At 35.9% G+C, this 20,824-nt stretch overlaps 3 protein-coding genes across 3 annotated transcripts; 1 reads left to right on the forward strand and 2 right to left on the reverse strand.

Annotated features, from left to right (window-relative positions):
- The first annotated feature begins 352 nt into the window (after positions 1-352).
- Positions 353-7,475, forward strand: LOC140842351 (protein DGS1, mitochondrial-like). The gene is made up of 14 exons (XM_073210173.1): positions 353-660; positions 1,111-1,225; positions 1,317-1,520; positions 1,849-1,986; positions 2,145-2,306; positions 2,888-3,082; positions 3,878-3,978; positions 4,452-4,541; positions 5,440-5,512; positions 5,588-5,616; positions 5,695-5,818; positions 6,106-6,216; positions 6,732-6,832; positions 7,060-7,475. Exons 1-14 carry the CDS (start codon positions 413-415, stop codon positions 7,178-7,180), a joined length of 1,812 nt encoding a protein of 603 aa, XP_073066274.1. The 5' UTR covers positions 353-412; the 3' UTR covers positions 7,181-7,475.
- Positions 7,476-8,268: 793 nt separating this feature from the next.
- Positions 8,269-12,769, reverse strand: LOC140842352 (translation initiation factor eIF2B subunit gamma-like). Its single transcript, XM_073210174.1, has 13 exons — positions 12,588-12,769; positions 12,369-12,464; positions 12,182-12,259; positions 11,020-11,100; positions 10,721-10,940; positions 10,584-10,642; positions 10,125-10,174; positions 9,942-10,029; positions 9,580-9,840; positions 9,385-9,480; positions 9,090-9,194; positions 8,749-8,865; positions 8,269-8,677 (listed from the first exon to the last, which is right to left on the reverse strand). Exons 1-13 carry the CDS (start codon positions 12,651-12,653, stop codon positions 8,603-8,605), a joined length of 1,392 nt encoding a protein of 463 aa, XP_073066275.1. The 5' UTR covers positions 12,654-12,769; the 3' UTR covers positions 8,269-8,602.
- A 1,029-nt stretch (positions 12,770-13,798) lies between these two features.
- On the reverse strand, positions 13,799-16,506 carry LOC140842353 (ADP-ribosylation factor-like protein 8a). The gene is made up of 6 exons (XM_073210175.1): positions 16,283-16,506; positions 15,045-15,126; positions 14,897-14,929; positions 14,665-14,786; positions 14,237-14,398; positions 13,799-14,115 (listed from the first exon to the last, which is right to left on the reverse strand). Exons 1-6 carry the CDS (start codon positions 16,318-16,320, stop codon positions 13,998-14,000), a joined length of 555 nt encoding a protein of 184 aa, XP_073066276.1. The 5' UTR covers positions 16,321-16,506; the 3' UTR covers positions 13,799-13,997.
- Between the last annotated feature and the right edge of the window lie 4,318 nt (positions 16,507-20,824).

Consider the following 20,824-nt stretch of genomic DNA (forward strand, 5'->3'; position numbering starts at 1 on the left):
ATTAGAGATGATAAAATTATGATATCTTTCTCCGATAAATTGTGACTTCGGACTCACGCAAGCTTTATGACAAACTCGTGAAACAAAAGATGTCACAAAAAGAAATCACAGGGATGTTGAACTCGCTTTGGCGAAATAGAAATGATGTAGTGGAAGCTCGAGGTCCTCCTTGATCAATGCCAATCCCCGCAAGTCATCGGAAATTTCGTAATTGGCACAAGTCAAATTCCATTGGCGCTCACAGAATTCTCATGTTTCCTTGGATAATCCTGGACTTCATAAATAAGCCCAATATACTTTTCAGGCCCAATTTTGAGTTCTGCGGGCCAAAAAAGAAGTAAAGGAGCCTCCCATTTCATTCCGACTCCTAAACAGGAAGTTTCACCATTTTCTCAAGCTTGGCGTTGCAGAGATGGAGGTTTCCGCGGAGAACGAATCGCCATTGCCATCAAATGACATGAAAGCCCTGTTCTCTCTATACTCCAGCTACTTATATAACCGCATCCGCACCCTGTTCCCCCATTCAATCAACTACAACAATAGTCTTCTTTCGAAAGTCGCCAACATATATGGCTACTCGGGAAGAGGTCGCCGGAAGACCTGCCTTCCCCTCCCTTTACCTCCTGTCGCTGCCGCTGCTTTACCCGATCGATCTTCTGGGTGAGGTTTTATGATGACTATATATTGATATTCTTATGCTGATTTTTGGTTGTAGTCCATTCCTCACATCACGATATTAAGGTTTCCACCTATCAGAGCGTTTTCCCCCTTCTTTTTTTTTGCATTTTATATTGAACGATCAGCTATTCCTGGTTATCGGTCATAGCTTAATTCAGTTGGTAGTCAAGTCATTGGGTAAAAATGTGATTTTTGGGGTAAGAACAGCTATACTTAAATATATCGTGGCTGGATAATTTGTTGTTACTGGAAATTTTCCTGTTCACCAATGCAAGGAAATAATCAAATCCCTTGTTTTCTGAAACACGTTCTTATTTCTGTTAGCTCTGTAAATGGGAAGGATCATAGTGGCTATTTTCATATTCAGTATTCAATTGGAGCAACTGTAATGTGCGTGCGCAAGTGTGAATAATATTTATAATCAACATGCAGTGTCATAACCGAAGCACATAGAATTTTTCATGTATTGGAAGATATCATAGAGCACACGCTTCAAAATTTGCGAAGCATCCAGAAGAATTTAGGGTTTTGGCAATTCAAAGCTGAGGTAAGCATGGATAATGTTATTTGCATGGTGGACACTATTGTTTTCTTTGGGTTACATCTTCTCCTGAGTTTAATGCAACTTCATGTTGCAGAGTTCAGATAATCAAAAAGCATACTTCATGATTTGTGAACGAGGGCCGTATGCATTTATGAGTGGTTCAGTTAAACTGATACGTGATTGTCTTGCTGATGGTTCTGGAATGAAAAATCTCTATAGTTCAGCTTCTTCTCATATATCTGAAAGGATCCATGTATTGACCAGTTTGAGATACTTTTTGGCTACATTCTTGGCCGAGGTTTGTTATTTCTAGATTCAAGCATTTGCTTATTTTTCTGTTCGAGCCATTCTTTTCTCAGAAGTTCTCCCCTGGTAGACCTTCGGCAGTTTCCTCCGCCAATGTAATAAATGAACTTTCATTTGTTAGATCAGAAATCTACGTTTGATTTTTGGTTTATCATGCCCTACCATTATCAGAGAACTTAGGATCTGCTCCATGGTGATAAGAAACAAAATTAATTTATTTTCCAATCCATCCCGAATTGATTCAGTTGATAATCATCGTATGTATGCCTATTTATTGGTCATCAAATATAGATTTATAATTTACCTGATAAAATTCGTAGGTTTATATGGAGGTTGACAGAATGGGAGAGGATTTGGTCAAGGATTTGGAGAAATCATTTCCGTCGTTACTGGTTGCTATCAATGATATATTTCTTAAATTGGAGGCATCTATCGGTCATTTTCATGCCAATCGTCAGGTAACAGATATGTTATTCTATTTCATAAGTATCTTCACCGTAATTGAAATAATGCTTCTCATGTATTCCCTGTGTCAATCGGTTATATGTGTCACAAATCGATAGATAATAAAAAAAATCAATTTAAGGATTTCCTATTTTATCATGTGACTGTGCAGAGTGGCTCATCTGTTGATGGTAGCTTTTCCCTCCCTTTGATGTTCACAAAACTTCCAGCAGTAAACCAGGAAGGTTCTCAGTGGACAGATTGTGAGACAAGAGACGCAATAAACTTGATTTATGAGAATCTACACAGATTGAACTCTTATTTATCAGTGCTTGTAAGATTTATTCCATTAAATCTGTTGTGACTAATAATTATTCTCGTTCATTGTCGAATTTGTTCTCAATCTCCCATACTCTGTTGCATGCAGACGCCATCTACACGAACTTAATCTAATGCTAACTGGAATTATTTTTAGGTCTTTAAGTTACCATAACATCATATTTAGGTGGAACTGCTGTAATCTTGACTGGAGGAAACAATTACCAAAAGATATTTATTTGAAATAATTATTGAATTATTTAAATAATTGCATGTATGCATTAGATGTTGAAAGGTTAAAAGTGATAGTTACAAATAGTCTAGCTTCATATCTATATCAGTATGGTGTATGGTGCCTAAACGTGTTCTTGCTACCATATCTTGCAGCATCATTCTTTCCGACGGATTAATGCGGCAGGGTTTCATTTTAACTGATTCTAATGAAAATCCTTTGGAATTAGCATATAAAATGTTCCTTGCAATATAATTGGGAGTCAGTAGCTTGCTGACATTAGCACATAAAATATTCCTTGCATTCTTCTCATTGGGAGCTAATAGCTTGTCAACTTACAAATTCTTACAATTCGATCCAACTAGGTTTCAAAACACTGCAAGCCAAAGAAAGTAACTTTGTACTGGATGCAGTATAGCTGTGGGGCATTGGGCATTTCTTTTTGTTCCATGTGGATTCTACGCCATAGTAAGTTGATGGGAAGCTCTGACATTGACAATTGGATTCGTGAGGGAAAGGATTCTACCATAAGCTTTTGGAAAGATCATGTAGAGCAACCGGTAAGATTTGTTGAAGTGTCTCCACCTCAGTATTACTGAAATCTCTTATCTGCTGAATGCATGATGAACTGTTGAACATGCTTTCTTTTCCCAATTTTAGTGATGCTGATGTTTTCTAACGAGTTTTGGTTCAAAATTGTTTCAAACTTTGGCCTGTTACAAATTGTAGATTTAAGACCTCCAGAACAAGAATCTGGCAGATAAATAGAAAAAGAATTTTCCAGTCAATTTCAGTTATTAACGTACTATGATTTAAGTTGTCTGTCAAGATTATTGGAGTATCTAGTGACTTTGAATGCCAGATTAAGCAATGGATGGATCATGTCCAATCATATAATTTTTAGTTATCATGGATTCTTATGCTTCGGGAGGGCATTTACGTGTAAGATCGAAGTTGGCTTTAATGTAAATCTTATGATGCTGATCATTGTTTCATCTCTCTATCAGCATTTTAAATGGAATTTGTCCTCAATCTTTGTGGTGAAATACCTTAACATATGGAGTGAGTACAACAATTGGAAATATAACAAGATTTTGTCATTATGGAGAAAAAATGGCTTTGTAGTGAAGTGATTATTCCAAAAAGCACAATCCATAAATGTCATTTGTGCGTATATGTGGTGGTGAAATTGTTGTATATTTATTCTGAGTCTGCACTTTATTCTTTATCTGCTATTAACTTTTTGTTTGTTTGTTTCTCTTTTTTACTCTTTTTTTTGGGTGGCTAATTACTAGTTTCACCAGTCTATTTTACACAATTCTAAATTCAATTTTTGCTTTACATTTAAAAATTAGATTTTTTCTATAAGGGACGAGCTTTTTGAGACCTTCAGAAAAAGACAAAAGGGTGTGATGGAACGTGAAGAAGTGCAATTGACTGCTGACTCTCTACATAGGTAACTGACTGAATACTCGGTGGCCATCGAGATGAATTTCGGCTATCGTGTTTTCTTATTGTTACAGCTGCATCCTAATCCCCTTACTGAAATTTTTGACTCAATAATTTAACAGTGTTTTATGAAGATGCTACCATCCAATTGGAACTTTAATTTATCATATTTATCTACTCAAATTTGTTAGACTGTTTTTTCTTGTGAAATAGATTTGTTTTTATGCAGTATGGCTTTGTCAAGTTCCAGTGCATGTGTGATTTCATCAATCATGTCGTTATTTGAGGGTTTGAGATTCTCAGATAGAACAGCAGAACCTTGTTGCCATCCTCTTTTTTTATTATGCTGTTTTTAGCATGATTCTGGTTTTGTCCTATCTTCTTTGACTGAAAGATGGTTTTTTATTGCATTAATCATTATGCTATCTGAACATCTTCACTTTTGACCTACATCCACTTGTTCTTGCTTTCTGTTTACAGAATGTTGCTAGCTTTCAGTGAGCAGACAGTTGGAAAAAAGTTTCCAGAGAATGCTTCTGATCAAGAAATGCTTGAGATTGTAATGACAAGGTAGGATTTCCTTGTGGTCTGTGAAAATGTTCTTTTTTATTTCTTTAAACTAGGGTGTTCCTCGCTAGAAACATTCGCCACAACACATTTAGATTTTTTAATGGCTGAACTTGGAATTTAAATCTGTTATTTTCTAGAGTGTGTGTAAAATTTAATTTCTTGATTCCAACTTTGAGACATTCTTGTGTTGCGTAGAAAGTGTAGAAATTTATTATGACTTGTATCGGCGGTTTAATTGTTAAAAAAATTTCTCTATTCTACATATTTGAATTAGATACCCTGATTTACTTCATTTTTTCTCATCAATGTTGAGCAATGTTACACAGCATGAGCATAGGTATCAACGTCTCCTCTGTTATTTGGATCCTGTTTTATTTATTTAAAATAATAGTAGACTTTTCTGAGTTGCCTAATGGTTTATGATTTTTGTTTCAGCAATTATTAGCTTTTGGATATTCTGTTTTTAAACAAACTTTTTAGAGAGTACTACTCATGTTTTTGCTATAAAGATTCATGAACATTTATTTATCTAGCATGAGAATGCACATCGCTTGAGCTTGAAAATTTTGATATTCAAAACTTCAAATGAATGGTACTGACCTGACTATGTGATAGCATCTGAAATAAGCATTTTGAAGAAGATTAATGTAAAAGAACTAGTAGTTGATATGTAATTTGAAGTCAGACAATATCATCCAGCATTTGCCCAGAAAAGTTAAAAGTTTCTTTCTATTGATGAGGCCATCACAATGACGATGTGATAATGGTGTCTTTACCGTGTAACTTTTTGTATCTATGCATTTCCACAAGCATTCAGAAAATTGCTTTATGTTGTAATTGTAGGAGACCATTCGTTGCTGAATGAATTACTAAAGGAATTGAGAATTTTATTATTCAGGTATGAGAAAGAACTTATGCATCCAATCCAGGGTCTTGTGGGTGGAGAACTTGGCCGCTCTCTTCTTATCCAGGTCTGATGCCTGATTTTTGTGGCAAGCAGTAGTTTATTGTTTGGTTTCATGATATGACTTTCTTTTGTACAACAGGTGCAGAAGCTAAAATTGGACATTGAAGAGTGAGTTAAACTGGTATCTTTTAAATAAAATAATGTTTTGCTGCGTGAATTTGTCCCTAATATCTGTTTTTATGACAGAGCAATGCTTGAGCTTGACCAGATCTTGAGAGCCAACGAAATTAACTTTGCAATTTTAGCTGCTTTACCGGCTTTTTTTCTCTCCCTCGTTCTAGCCATGTTGGTGCGTGCATGGTTTAAAAAGGTAAATGATTTGGCTATATTCTGGTAGGACTTATTCCAATTTTTGTATGCGGAAATTATTCTCAGATTGCTCACTTAGTTATATGTTTGGTCTCTAATAAAACTATATACATGCATATGTTTCAGTGTAAACTTCATACTCATTTCACATGCTCTTACCCAGTTCAATAACTCATTTTTATTTAATGCATGAGTAAGAAAACATTAGAAGAAATATCACATGCATGCTGAGTATGAGAACTGAATTGACACTTTCAAGTAAGCTAACTTTTTGGTGTCTTGTATTAGGACACTAGAGCTGAAGGTAAAGGAAGAGTTGCTCGTATACAGAGAAGGATACTGCTAGTGGAAATTGAGAGAGCTTTTGTGAAGCTTCAGAGCTGCGAAGATCAAGGATTAGTATGTACTTCCATTATTGACGGTTACACTTCATTAACACATTTGTTTATTCTGTAGAATAATTTGACAAACTATAGTTTTGTTTTAGAGAAAAAATGGCAGATCAATGTCTTTCCAAACCCCCAACTTACTTCTATTGGTTCTTGAAATCAAACATAAGTATTTCGTGTATATCGAATGTCTATTTTATCATATTTATGTGACGTTTTTAGCTGGAACTTGCTCCTTGGAGCTTTCCTTGCGCCACTCCTGATAATGATAGCGTTCACTATTGTACATATATGAATATTCTCGTTTAAATGCATATATGCATATGATGCATATAGAGATTTTATTCTATTTTTTGTCTTGCATATCACATTTATCGAAGTTGCATATTTCATAAGAATAATTTATGCTAGCATTATTCTGTGTTATGCCTTACAATGTGACTCGGTCTCAGTTTCAAAGTATTCAGAATTCAATTATCTATAGGTGCTGGAAGTAATCTAAAGTATTATTGGTGAATTTTATAGGAAAAAGATGCCCAATGCATGTATGGTCTGGCATTATATTTTCTTGATTCTCTGCACTGTGCGGTAGAGAGGCATGCAAAAGCCACTGGTGAATGGATATGGTTAGTTCCTTTTGGCCTCAAGTTTTACTTGATAGTATCTATTTTTTAGGAGAAAGTTTTTTCCTCCTCTCTCCTCAGATCTTTCTCTAACTCGTTCTTGCCGAAATGGTTGATCTTATTTTTTTTGCACTTTCCATTCTTCACGAGGAAAGAAATGAAAGGGAGACAGAACTTAGCAAGACTGATTGGTTTGTTGACTGATAGCTAACCATATATTATCTCTTCAGTTTGAGAAAGGACATTGTTGATTTGGCAAAGCCAGGTTTTCAAACTGAGCATAAGATCAGTATTGTATCGCGAATGGAGCGTATGTACGACTGTTTGCTTCCATCATCTAGACGCCAGTGATTTTCCTAAATGCCATCAGAATCCTGCACACTTCAAAAGATTGCGGTTGGCTTTGGATAAACTTTTGTCGCCTCATTGATATCATCTTTTAAATTCTTTTACCACTCGGATATCGAGTTCACTTCAAACGCGTGCACACGAGTTAGAATTAGAGGCGTTCATTGTTTAGATTTTGATACCCACCTTGTAATGTCTTTTTTTGGGAAATTCTCACTTGTTGCAAACAACAGGCTAATTAGGAAATTTTGACGAAGTGAACAAAAATATACAGGTCTCCCCCAGTCTTTGATGGTCATTTTAAAGTTGAAGTACGATCTTATGGATCATTTACTTAAGCACAAATTTCTAATACAAAAATTAATAATCGAGCTTAATTATCGCATATTTGTTCACCCCAATCTTCTCGGACAACAAATCTTTTCTTCAATAAATTTAATTCTACCCAAGTTAACATGCTTCCATGATTTGAAGAAGAAATGATATATGCGAACATGCTTAACCGATATCATTTCCTTTCATAATCTACTTTTAGAATCTCCCCGACCAACCGATCTCGAATTGAATAAGGTTTCGATTAAAAATAGATCCAATTTCCGAATTGATGCGAGAGTTCTTGAGCATTACTACACTGGCCGCTTAAAATTTTCGACCAAAAAACCATCGAGCATCACGACACTGGCCGCTAAAAATCTTGTTTACTCGTTTGTTTGGATTGGAACAATTGGAATTCTATTTATCTTATGAAAAAGCCAAGTGATTTTTGAATCGTAAAATCCAAATTTCAAAGCTCTTTGTGGACATCCGTTTGCAGGGACCGATTCCCGACCTCAAATTCATGCTACGTAAAATGATCTTTTAAGATATTAGTCCCAAACTGCCTGCCGTCGGTGACTTGATCGATTTGTGCTACCTCTCTCATTTCCAACTTTTTTTGCTGAATGTACTTAAGCCATCTTAAATGGCAATCATTGTGTTGTCTTCTGGCGTCATCACTCCAACCTCGCTATAGTAATCATCGGTTTCGATTTTGGTCCATTCTTGTGTAATTTCAAGTTTAGCTCTGAGAACATATTTCAGCCAAACTCATCTTCTCAAATCAAATTTGTTAACATTTAATAGCAAGCACATGCCCTTTTAGTTATCCGAATAAAAGGGGATAAGAAAGGTAAACGAATGTCACAACATTCTAACCACAAAACAAATTGAGGAATTAAATGCGCTTTTGTACAGTGAAATGCACCCACAAAACTACTTCGCAGGGGTGAACTTCTAAGCAGAACAATTCAAGAATGGGAAACAAAATTGGAGTTTCTAAGCTCGAACAAGAGACTGAGAGCACAGATCACCCACAAGCAGACAGTCAAGCATTATGATGATGATCTAAGAACTTTTTTCACTCGAGAACTGCTAAAAAACTATGGATCATTGCTTTTCTTTCTTAGCCAAGGATTCCCCCTTGTACTCACTACCCGTGGTGACTACAAATCCCGCTCCAACCTAAATCAAGGACGTGTAAATGTAACAAAAAAACACAAGCAGAAACAGATAATATATATGAAGAGGTTTACCTGACAGTCCTTCAATATGGCACGCTCTTGTAGTTGAACATTACTGCAGATAATAGAACCTTGGATGGAACAACCATCGCCAATGGTTACATAGTTCATGACAACGGAGTTGGCAATCTACAAATTATACAGGGGGTCAATAAAACAGTAGAGTTCAGATACGATAAAGATTAAGGTATATAAAGAAATTTACTTGAGCTAGATTATAACTTAGGTGGTCTCCTTTTTTTTGGGTTTAAAGTACATTCATTAATGGCAGTTTGTTTTCTTACTAACCTTGGGTTAAAGCTAGATTATAACTTACTAATTTTGGATTTTAATATTGAAACATTGCCACGTACCTTCACATTTGAACCTATTCGACAATGGCGGCCAATAACAGACTTCTTCACGCTACATTTATCGCCCATTTGTGACCCTTCTCCTACCATACATTGTGGTCCAACCTATATTTAAATCAACTGAACAGTTGAGTATAAACAAAACTTGGAATTTAGCCAGAAGGCCCAGAAATATTTTGCGCAATAATGGAAGTCTTTCAACATTCATATATCTCCATCAATAACTTTTAAACGATAGCGACGCAATGTACATATAACATGCCAAATACTACAAATTGCATATTATATAACCTACAGTAGTCTTAGATCCATGTACAGCCGAAGGATGAATTATATTGTTCTGTGCAGAAAAAGAATAGCCTGATAGTAGGTGATTTGCTTCTCCGACTACCTGCACCATTGAATCATGTAATGAGGTTAAAAAGACAAATCCTTTCAAAGGAAAACAGAAACCAAGTGTCAAGAAAAAACTCTAACAATGAAAACTTACGTCTCGATTTATGTCGCTGAAGGCCTGAATGGAATTTAAACGTGAACAATACTTGCTTTTGTTGGCGATATAAACACAACATTTATGAGATTTCCTTGAAATAGGAGCAGAACCATCAGGACCCCGGGCATAGGTATCATGAAAACTAGGCGTGGATGCATTTGCCAGAAGTTGAGATACCACTGCTTTATTGTTCTGGATAGCATTCTTACCATTGCCGTTTTCTTCTGATTGCACTCCATTCAATAATTTTTCAGATCTCTGGCGTTTCATCAAAAACCAAAAGAAAAATATGATAACTAAGTGAAAGGCACCAAAGTAACACACACGACAATACAAAATAATCTTGGAACAAGACAAACCAGCTGGCTCCGAACAAGATAAGGCAAAACGTCACGCCTCAAACTTTGAAAATTTTCTTTCTGATTCAGAATATCTTGGAGAACAGATCTGTAAAAAACTCAAGTGAGTGATTAACAATAGAATAAGATCAATCTATGAGGAAAGAACAACAAATATTGGGACAGCGGACTAAAACCTCGAACCTTTTGAATGCATACATATGAGCATCCATTAGATCAGCATGAATTTCCATCTGGATTGTTGAGAAGGGAAGAAGTTAGATGGAAAAAGAAGAATTTCAGGAAGAACACAATTGTAATATTTGGATAACAATATGGGTTGCTCATATTTCTGTATAAGGATAGTGGCCCGACCCTAAGCAATTGGACAGGAATTTAACAGGTAAACATGATTAAGGAAAAAAATTCGGTAGTTCATCTCAATATCACAGAACAAAAACTTCAATCCTGTGTGCAATGATGAAAAGGTAAAAATGTTTGAACATCTCATGTCTGCACCTATCATGATTTCTAGATAAATCCTATCTAAGCATGCCCTGATTTCATAATTCATGTGATATAGATGGCCAAGCCCAAGCATATCTCTTTTGATTTGCTTGATCAATCGATAAAGGAGGACCGCGGGATAAAAAATTCATTTACCTGGCCAACAGCTCGAAGGATGTTCTTCTGAACTCGAATATCTTTCTCAACTTCAGCTCCTACCATGTATTGCAAAGATGTCACGTAGTGGCAAAACAATATTACCATCAGTAAAACCTCTAAACTAAACATCTTACCAGATGCAATATGCAGTAAAAATTGTTTCGTTGGATCCAGTCCTATAATATTATAGCGCCCTGTCTTCTTGGCTTTGTCCTTAGCACCAGATGAGCCTGAATCCGATGGTCCACTGACAGGAACAGAACAAAGCATTGCAGTAACTACAGCATCATGTCGACTATGAGCAGCAGCCACTGCCCCAGGGGAAATTTCACATACCAGATCACCACTCACAACCTACAAAAGAATAAAGTTATGGCTGCCGCAGAACACTTGTAGAAACTCAGAATTTCAAGTAACAAATAAAAATTCAGACCAAGATATCTTTTGCAGTCAGACGGTGGTCAATAGCTCTAAGAGCACCAGCTGTTCCAATATCCTCAGGAACTGCAATTACCTGCAACAATTAGATTCCAATGAAGTTGCAAAACAAATAATGAGTATAGAGATTAAAGTTTGAGCACTTTTAAGGAAATAAGGTAGAAGACTGAACTAGAGCAAGCCATGTCAGCCCATTATGTGACATAGATATCAATACATCCAGCCAGATAAACAGTTTTAAATATCACTCAAAGCCATGAGCATAATTTAAAAAGATTTAAGATGTTTGAGCTCTAGCCTCTAGTAAAATGGGACTCCCACTGAGCCGATAAAATCAAACCAGTGAACGGTTAACTGAAATGACAGACCTAGAAACCAAACTTTTTTTTGTTAATTTACCATGCTGCCAAATAAATCCCAAGATGTTTGTGCATTATCTTGCTCACCCTCATGCAGATCTCTATGGAAAGCTACGTGTGTGGAGAGCTACACCTTCATTGATGTCAAAAAATTATTTTCATCAAAACATATTGATTAATTACCTGAAAAAATTACTCAGAGCTCCCCAGATCTAATTTCTAAATATTGCCATTTTTCTATACGAAACTATGGATTCAATATATATTTATTTGAAGCCCAGTATACCTGAAGCACGTTGATGAAATTCATAGAATTCAAGATGACATATATCATCATATACTTAACAACTAAAAAATACGTAAAGAAAACCACGTTGTAAGATAAGAAATCCCATGTTAAAGATGTTATCAGAGATATTCATGGACAGCCCACTAATGAAGTCACTACAACATAGTCATATGCCTATTCAGACTAAAAAAACCATCAAATTGCCAATTGCCTCATTTACAATTAAAATCAACTTCCTTATCATGCCACCCATCCTTGTACCAAGTGTGGCAGATAACAGCAACCTTAAACAGACAAGAGTACTGGCGCTAGCTCAGAAAACAATTTTGAAACTTGCAATTTTGGACTACAACAACCTATAGCTTAGTTTTAGCGCTTTAGCGTCACATTTTAATATTTCAATATAAATCACACAATTTAATATTTCAATATAAATCACCTACAAGGCTGATATATGAACATAAACACTATGGCAATTGGCAATTGACATGAAATCAAACAGAATGCACCTCAACTTGTAACCGATCAACAAATGTGCTCGAAATCCAAGCACTGATTAAAAGCGCAGCGCTTTCTCCTTCAACAACCTACAATTCAGTAAAACCAAACCTCAGTGTTCTCCACCCAATAACACATTAAGACTGAATTGAGCTAAAAAAATCCATCCAAAACGAGAACAAGTAAAGAAGTACTCACCACAATGGCATTATAAAGGTCGTTTAGCTCGAGAAGCTCCAGAACATAATACAGAACCGGCGTGTTGGCCACTGGCAACAGCACTTTGGGCACCTCCTGCAAATATTTTCAAACATTAACGAATACACATCAATGAATTGTGTAAATGCCACATAATATCAAATCGAAAGAGATTTATTTTTTTTTGCAGGATTTTCATCAGAACTCAAAGGAAGATACCCTGGAAACGAGAGGGACCAGGGTTTTAGAGTAGCCGCCTGCTAACACCACCACTTGAAAATCCATTCCTCTCACAACTGCGTCGCCTCCGTCTTCAGATTAACGAAAAAAGAGGTGAAGTTCCTTCCTTTGTCAATCCGATTGTGCAATGGATGCACCTCTAATGGCTGAAGCTGGTTTTATTTCCAAATATATATAGATATATAATTATTTATTATTATTATTTATTTTCACGCAAACTGCTATGGGATGTCTCCCATCGACTATACCTATAAAAAATTTACGTTTTTTATGTTTAAAGAATTAATTTTTATTTAAATTATAGACATGTTATATATGTCAGACCGAGATTTATAAGGTAAACATTACTTTTTTCATAGTAAATAACCTCTGATATCAGTCCAATAAAATCTAGCCCAAACTCCCGGCTCATATCTGAGGCACACAGGTGAAGGGCCCATCAGAAGCCCAAGTATTCTCCTATAAATATCAGGTTTGAGCGTATGATTATTCATTCATTATATTGTTTTCAGCAGCACCCTTAGCTGCTCCCACTTATATCCTCAGTCGGTGACTGAGCGTCAGAGGGCTACGCCAGGACACCCTCCTGGTCCCCTCTTAACGATCTTATTTGTGATTTCAGGCTCAGGATCATTTCAAAACCCTGCGTCTGTACTAGTGACACTTACTGGGAGCGGACCCTAAATTTCCCGTGAGTATCAACCTCAAATCAAATGAAACACAACATTTGTAAGATATAATTGAATTATTAATTTCTTCTTACGAATAACAAGACACCAATCACAAAATTGATAGGAATGGTTTTCAATGCTTCATTGATGGTAGCCATGTTTTCTTTGTGATAAAACAATCATGCCTCATGGGTAACCCATCAACCTATAAATATTATTCGATTTCATGGAACTGTTCTTTAGTCTTTAAAGTGACAAATATCACCAAGGAGAAATTGATTTACCAGTGTTAGTTGCAGCCCAATTTGTTAACAGACCCAAATCCATTCACATTTGCCCAAAGAATCTGATACCATCGTTTCCTCCTTATTTTATTTATTTCTGTGATTCAGTCGGATTAATTTTTCTTGTTCATCTTTTTGTTACTATTTTGATGGAGATTACATTTTCAAATCTCTAATTCTTCCACATCCCTTTTAGTTATAGATCATTTTTAACAATACTGATTAAATGGACATTACATAACACAGAGCTCCACTTGTTAATATAACCATACAAGAAGAAACGAAGAAAATTGTATGATGTGATCGTACACAGGCAGATAGGCGAGAGATCGTTCATATCCAAAATGACAAATGAAGACAATTGCTTCTTAACATACAACACACAACTCAATCACAGAAAATCCGCACAACAGAAGGGTTTGGAGTCTTGACACTCAGCTCTTCGACTTTGAATGCTTAACTAGCCAATCGATGACCTGATCGATGTTCGTGGAGTTCTTGCACGATATCATGAAACAGCAAACCTCTCGATCTGTGATGTTTTTCAAATCCCTGCACAACACAATTTGCTCAGTTTTTAAAATTTGCTGGAAGAAAAATATGCAGGAGCGAATGCTAGTCCACACTATGATGTTCGAGCTTTGCAAGATTCACATTGCATTTTTGTACTTACATTTGGTCGGTTAAGGCCTGTTTAGATAGTGCCTGAGGCTTGTCGATCTTGTTTCCTAGCACCAGCAGAGGAATACCACTTAGAGATGGTTTGCTCAGCAAATCGTGAAGTTCACTTTTGGAGATGTTGACGTTCTCGTGATCAGCAGCATCAACAACGTAGCTGCAAAAAACTCAGGTTTAAAAGAGAGTAAATTGGAATGATATCATATATTTACACTTGTGCATCCAAACTTCATCGTTAGACGTATTCAAAGATCATGTTTCTTAGAAGACGCAAAATCACTTGACCGACATGATTTGCCTTAGGAGTATGTAAGTCACTTTTCATGGCTGTTAGTTCTAATATAGGAAAATGCCTTCCAACGAGGGAAGTGTGACATCATCGCAGTATAAACTAAACCACAGAAGATGGAGTTAGTAACTTACACAATAGCTGAAACTGCACGACAGTACCGCTCCCACATACTGCGAAATCTAGGTTGACCACCTAGATCCCACAACTTTATCGTAACATTCCCTTTAGTGACTTTCCGCATATTAAATCCTACCTGAATGATAAAAAATGTGACACAGATTCGAATTAAATGTATGACAATCCAGAAGATGACTCACAATAACTAGATATAATAATTAAGTTGAATTAAACTAGAAAACTTACTGTAGGGATCATGTCTTCACTATATCCACCAGTCTAATGAAAAAAGAGAGAGGTGTAGTAAATGCAAGTGATTTGATGAAATATAAAGGTAACACAAGCAAACAGTTGTACAAATGTACGCAAATGGATAATGCAATTATTTACTTACAGCGACAACATTTACAAGTGAAGTTTTCCCAGCATTTTGAAGACCAATCAGCGAGAGCTCCATTTCTTGCTTGAAAAACAGGCTGAAAGAATTATGAAATGATGAGAGAACTAGAAAATACAAGTTTTTAAGTAAAGGAGCAAAATGATAAACATATACATTACTTCTCTGAAGACAAATTGATGATTGTTAACATTCTACCGTAGGTATAGTTATCTGTCCTAACTATCCTCAACAGGTCACCATATAAACTCCCTGTTCATAATCTTTCTCTATATGAGCAACAGAAAAATGAACAGTTAACTTAGTACGCCAATATAGATACTTGCAGCAGAGGTGACATAAATTCAGCCAAACTGACTTTGACAACTCATGTTCTAATCTCATTGAATAGCACATTGGAGATATTTGAAGTTGGATAGAGAAGTGCCAACAAACAGTTGCAAAGTTAAACAAATCAGTAGTCATGTGTGTGCTTCAAACTGGTTAATCACAATCATTACGTTTCACTTAATTCAACTAGTAAACACTTAGAAGAACATAATCCCCACATGCGGAATGATGATCACTACAAGAACCATAAGCTAGGAAGATGAATAAGATAGCAAGGACTTTGCCGAAAGATCGATTTTTAGCGCAACCTGCTTACGAAGATGAACCCTTCAAAATTAAATTTTTTATTAGTCCTCTAATGTGAATAATACGATAGTGACCAACAAATAGCCTCGTGTATTTCCAGTCGATGGCCACCATCCACGACCTTTGAAGCCATGTACGCACCATTTTTATTTTTCTGTAATTGTTCTAAAATTTTACATGTAACTCGCTAAACTGGTAAGGAAGGATTACTGAATTAAACTTGATTCTACTAAGTATTACCGTATAATAAGATGTTTAAATGAGCTTTACTTCATTAATATAGTGAACTACACAATGTACCATAAGGAGTCATGGACACCAATGAATCACGGATTACACAAGAGAGACCTGCAACTAGCAGGACAACAACGAATCCCGGAGTCATATACATACTTGATAAATAATCATCACAACAGGGTCGACTCAATCCGCTTAAGAACGTGGCTAAAATAAATACATTTCCATTCACCAAAAAAGTAACAGTCTGATGGTAGGTAGGTGACATTCAAACCTAAGAAAATTCACATTTTCCATGTATCTAACATATTCGCCGAGTTGTTTTTTTAAAAAAATAATAATAATAATAGCAGGAATCAAACCTCCGCAGCCAATTGAGAAAAGCTTCCCAGAGACCCATGTCTTCAATTGATCGCGACAGATCTCTACGTTGTCTTCTCTCAATTGACCTCCCCAGCAAGAAAAAAAGTTGTTTTGCCTGTTCTTCTCTTCGATATGACAAACTGGTTTTGATTCCTTTTTTAGGACGAGCTCGTGTGCGTACGAGAATACACCACAAAAATGGCGGAATGATTCCGTATCAAATCCAACGAACCAGGATTTTTCACGTGTCAGATGATAAATCACCTCCAGATGGATTGGATTGTTGGGGGGAGAAATCAATAACTGCGATGTAAGGAAAATGGATTGGGCCTTCAAGGCTAAGTCCAGACTTGTATATCTGCCCGAATCTGCGGACGTTAATTTATTAATTTTTTTTAAAAATAATTACTCAAATAAAATAAAATAAACTCGGAAAAAAAGAGATAAAAACAGACATTATAAATTTTATTAAAAAAATTTATATGTACCCTCCAATAAAAAAATCTACATCACCTCTAAAAAAAAGAAAAAAAAATGTTGAAGACGATAAAATTTGATTAAAAAGTTTGGAATACAAAACTTACTTAAACAAATAAAAAAATACATTAATACTATATTTGATCAATAATGCATATATTTAATAAAGCAAATAAGATATTGGTTGTTGCTCCTCTAGCAGTAGCAAAGCCACAATCGCCGCCGCGGTCGCCACCATCAGTATAGCCACCTCCGCTACCTCCCTCTTAACTGACGCCTTATAGAACGATTCATGAATTAATGCAACAATATGCATGGATGTCATAACGGTCTTGATCTATATTGATTAAATTTAACCCCTAATTTTAATTTTTTTAATACTGAAAATCAATCATATTTTATAGGATAACTATGTTAGAATTTTGGGGCCATAAATGTAATTATAAATGTTTATATGTCATCAATTAAATAAGTCATAAATTTATGTGGTCTAATTTAGAATAAGAATTGACTTGAGGACTTAAATGTCATGATATTATTGTGTGGATACCATATATGATATTTCTGATTTGTTGAAGGGCCAAATTAGAAATAGTGAAACTTGTTTAATTATAAATAAGGGTTATGTTCCCAATCTGCATATAACGTTTAAGTTTTTTTGTATCCCATCTACAAAAACTCTCTGGCTTAAAGAAAATCTGCAGATTGAAGATCATCATCGAAAATTGACTGCAAATTCATGGATTCAGGTTATGATTATTATATATATGTTGTTTCTTGAGAATTTAATAGTATTTGAGGATTGTGTGTTATGATGTAAAACCCAATTGATTTCTACGACCATCTATTTCAAATTCTTAAGAAACTATTATTCCTTTAATTAATTCTTAGGAAAGGTTTCGTTTTGATAATTGTTTTTAGGAATGTTTATAATATCTTTCGTAGTTTATCGCCGGATTCTTAAAAAAAGTTCGACATATGAATTTCGAATTCAATTATTCATATGGATTCTACCGAAAGCGGTGATATGTGATAAACTATTATTATTATCTTTGCTTTCCTCCAAACATGTAAATTGATTCGGTGCCGTAATGGAATTTTTTTCAAACATTCTGGATGTATTCACTATTGAATCGGGGTTAGTCGCATAATTATGTGATCAAAAGTTTGTTTTCCTTCAAAATAAATTTAAGGGAATAATCGGTGGAAACAAAATTTTTTTTCTTTCCTCAAAATGTTTGAATCGGTGTTGTTTTTTTTTTCATGGAAGTTGAATCGGTTCATCGGCGTTTGATTAGTTTAATAATCTGCCATATATGTGTTTGGATTCCATTGGATTCGTTGCCACAAGTGACGTTTTTTTTTTGGTGGAAACCGTTTTAACTTTTGACATTTTTATTTATTTTTATTTATTATGATAACTGCACTAATTTTTGGCTTGGAATTTATTAAAATTCCTTATGTTTAACTCATGTTGAGTGAAATAATTTGTTTTACCGGATCGATTTAAATTTTGGATTGAATTTCATATATCTTTTAATATCTAATATTTCAAATTAAATTAAATTTGAATTATATGTCGCCAAAGTGACCGCTGTTATTTAAATTTTTTTTTTTGAGATATTAGGATATTATTTAGTTTTTTTTTAAATAAAGTGTAAATGAGTATATTTTTGTGAGTGTTGATTGACCCAAAGGAAGATTTATACTTGACAAAATGATTCATTTACTTGTGATAATAAACATGTAACAATTATAAAGTTTTAGTTGTTTATTTTTGTGAAAATATTAAATCTATCCAAAGATAGATTTCTTGTTTGTCATACATTATTGTTAATGTTTGATTATTGCAACAAGAGTACCACTTGCATATAATATTATTGTCCAAAGATTTAATATTGATATTGCACTAGGTATCTTGAGATGGGATTTACCATTTATTTTAATTTGTTTGATGTGAGCATGTTAATTATGTTATTTTTTTTTTTATGTTCTCTTTTGAGCAAAAGTTGCTACTATATCTGCTAATCTAAGTTCAGTGCCGATCCTTAATGGGACAAATTTTAAGGATTGGAAGGAGAACATTCTTATTGTTCTTGGCTGCATGGATCTAGATCTTGCGATCAGGACAGAGCAACATGCCGCTCTTACGGATTCTAGTTCCTCTGAACAGAGGTCTATATGTGAGAGGTGGGATCGCTCTAACCGCATGAGTCTTATGATCATCAAACACGGCATACCTGAGGCTTTTAGAGTGCGGTGTCCGACAGTGTCACCAAAGTTAAGGATTATCTCGATGAGATTGAGAAGCGCTTTGCCAAAAGCGATAAGGCGGAAACAAGCACGATTCTGAAGAGCTTGATTTCCATGAAGTATAAAGGCAAGGGAAATATCCGAGAATATATCATGGAAATGTCCCACCTTGCATCGCAGTTGAAGGCACTCAATCTTGAATTGTCGGAAGACATGCTTGTTCATTTAGTGCTGATTTCTCTTCCAAATCAATTTAGTCAGTTCAAGATAAGTTATAACTGTCAAAAGGAGAAATGGTCTCTTAATGAGCTCATTTCTTATTGTGTTCAAGAGGAAGAGAGATTGAAGCAAGACAAGACTGAAAGTGCACATTATGCAAGTACCTCTAAAGATAAGGGCAAGAAAAGAATGAATGAGGCTGTTAAAGGTCCAAATGCAAAGAAGAACAAGCAAGATAAGGACAAGAAAGGTTGTTTCTTCTGTGATAAGGATGATCATGTCAAGAAAGATTGTCCTAAGTACCATGCATGGCGTGCAAAGAAAGGTACATTTTCAAGTTTGGTATGTTCTGAAGTAAATTTAGCTTCAGTACCAAGAAACACTTGGTGGTTAGATTCCGGTGCTACTGCTAATATAAGTGTTTCAATGCAGGGTTGCCTGAGCTGCCGAAAGCCAAATGATGCTGAAAAATGCATTTATGTAGGTGATGGCAAGTCGGTCGAAGTGGAAGCAATAAGGCATTTTAGATTGTTATTAAGTACTGGTTTTTATTTGGATTTAATAGATACTTTTGTTGTACCGTCGTTTAGACGGAATTTAATTTCTGTTTCTAGTTTGGACAAATTAGGATATTGTTGTTCATTTGGAAACAATATGTTTAGGTTATCTATTAACTCTAATGTTGTTGGAACTAGTTCACTTATAATTTATTATTTTCATAAAATAAACAAGCAAAGACACTTGTTCTTCAGACGCTGGTTCTTGAGGTTGTTGAGTTTGTTCGATTGGAACTTGATTGACAATGTCTTGTTATTCTTGTATCATATCTTGATCAATGACAGGAATACAATCCTGAACATTATCAATATCAATCATAGGAATATGAACTATTTCCTCTTGAAGAGTAGTTGGAACACATTCCTCCTCGAAAACAGAGTCTGTTACTTTAAACTATTGAAAAATTAGTTCAATTGTCCCACATGTTGTTGTTATTATTTTTTACCATTTATTTTTTTAAGAAAAAACATTTTAGTTCAAATAGGTTCATATCATAAACCGAAAATTAGCTAGGATTATCCTAGATGCTCGTGTTGATGTGGCTGGTGAAGGGTATGGTGATGGCGCCGGAGGAGGGTCTGGCGGAGGTGCGGTTGAGCATGGGTATGCGAGTGGTGGTGGAAGTGGTGCTGGAAAAGGTTCTGGGTATGGTGGAGAAGGAGAGCATGGTGCTGGAGGTGGTGGCGGTGGTAGTGGCGGTGGGGGAGGGGCTGCGTATACTTCTGGGGGGGAACGTGGTGCAGGGCATGGAAGTGGAGCAGGTGAAGGAGGGGGTGCAGGCAATGGTGCGGGGGGTGCACATGGTGGTGGTGGAGGTGGAGGTGGAGGAGGAGGTGGTGGTGGAGGAGGAGGTGCTGCTGCTGCTGGCGGAGGACATGCTGGTGGATATGGTGGAGGTGAAGGGGGAGGCAGTGGAGGTGGCTATGCTGCTGGTGGAGGATATGGAGGTGGCGTAGGTCATGGCGGTGGAGGTGGCTCTGCTAGTGCTGGAGGAGCAGCAGCCGAGGGATACGGTAGTGGTGGAGGTGCTGGAG

The sequence above is a fragment of the Primulina eburnea genome, chromosome 10 (assembly GCF_022965805.1).
Source record: "Primulina eburnea isolate SZY01 chromosome 10, ASM2296580v1, whole genome shotgun sequence".
NCBI classification, from domain to species: domain Eukaryota; kingdom Viridiplantae; phylum Streptophyta; class Magnoliopsida; order Lamiales; family Gesneriaceae; genus Primulina; species Primulina eburnea.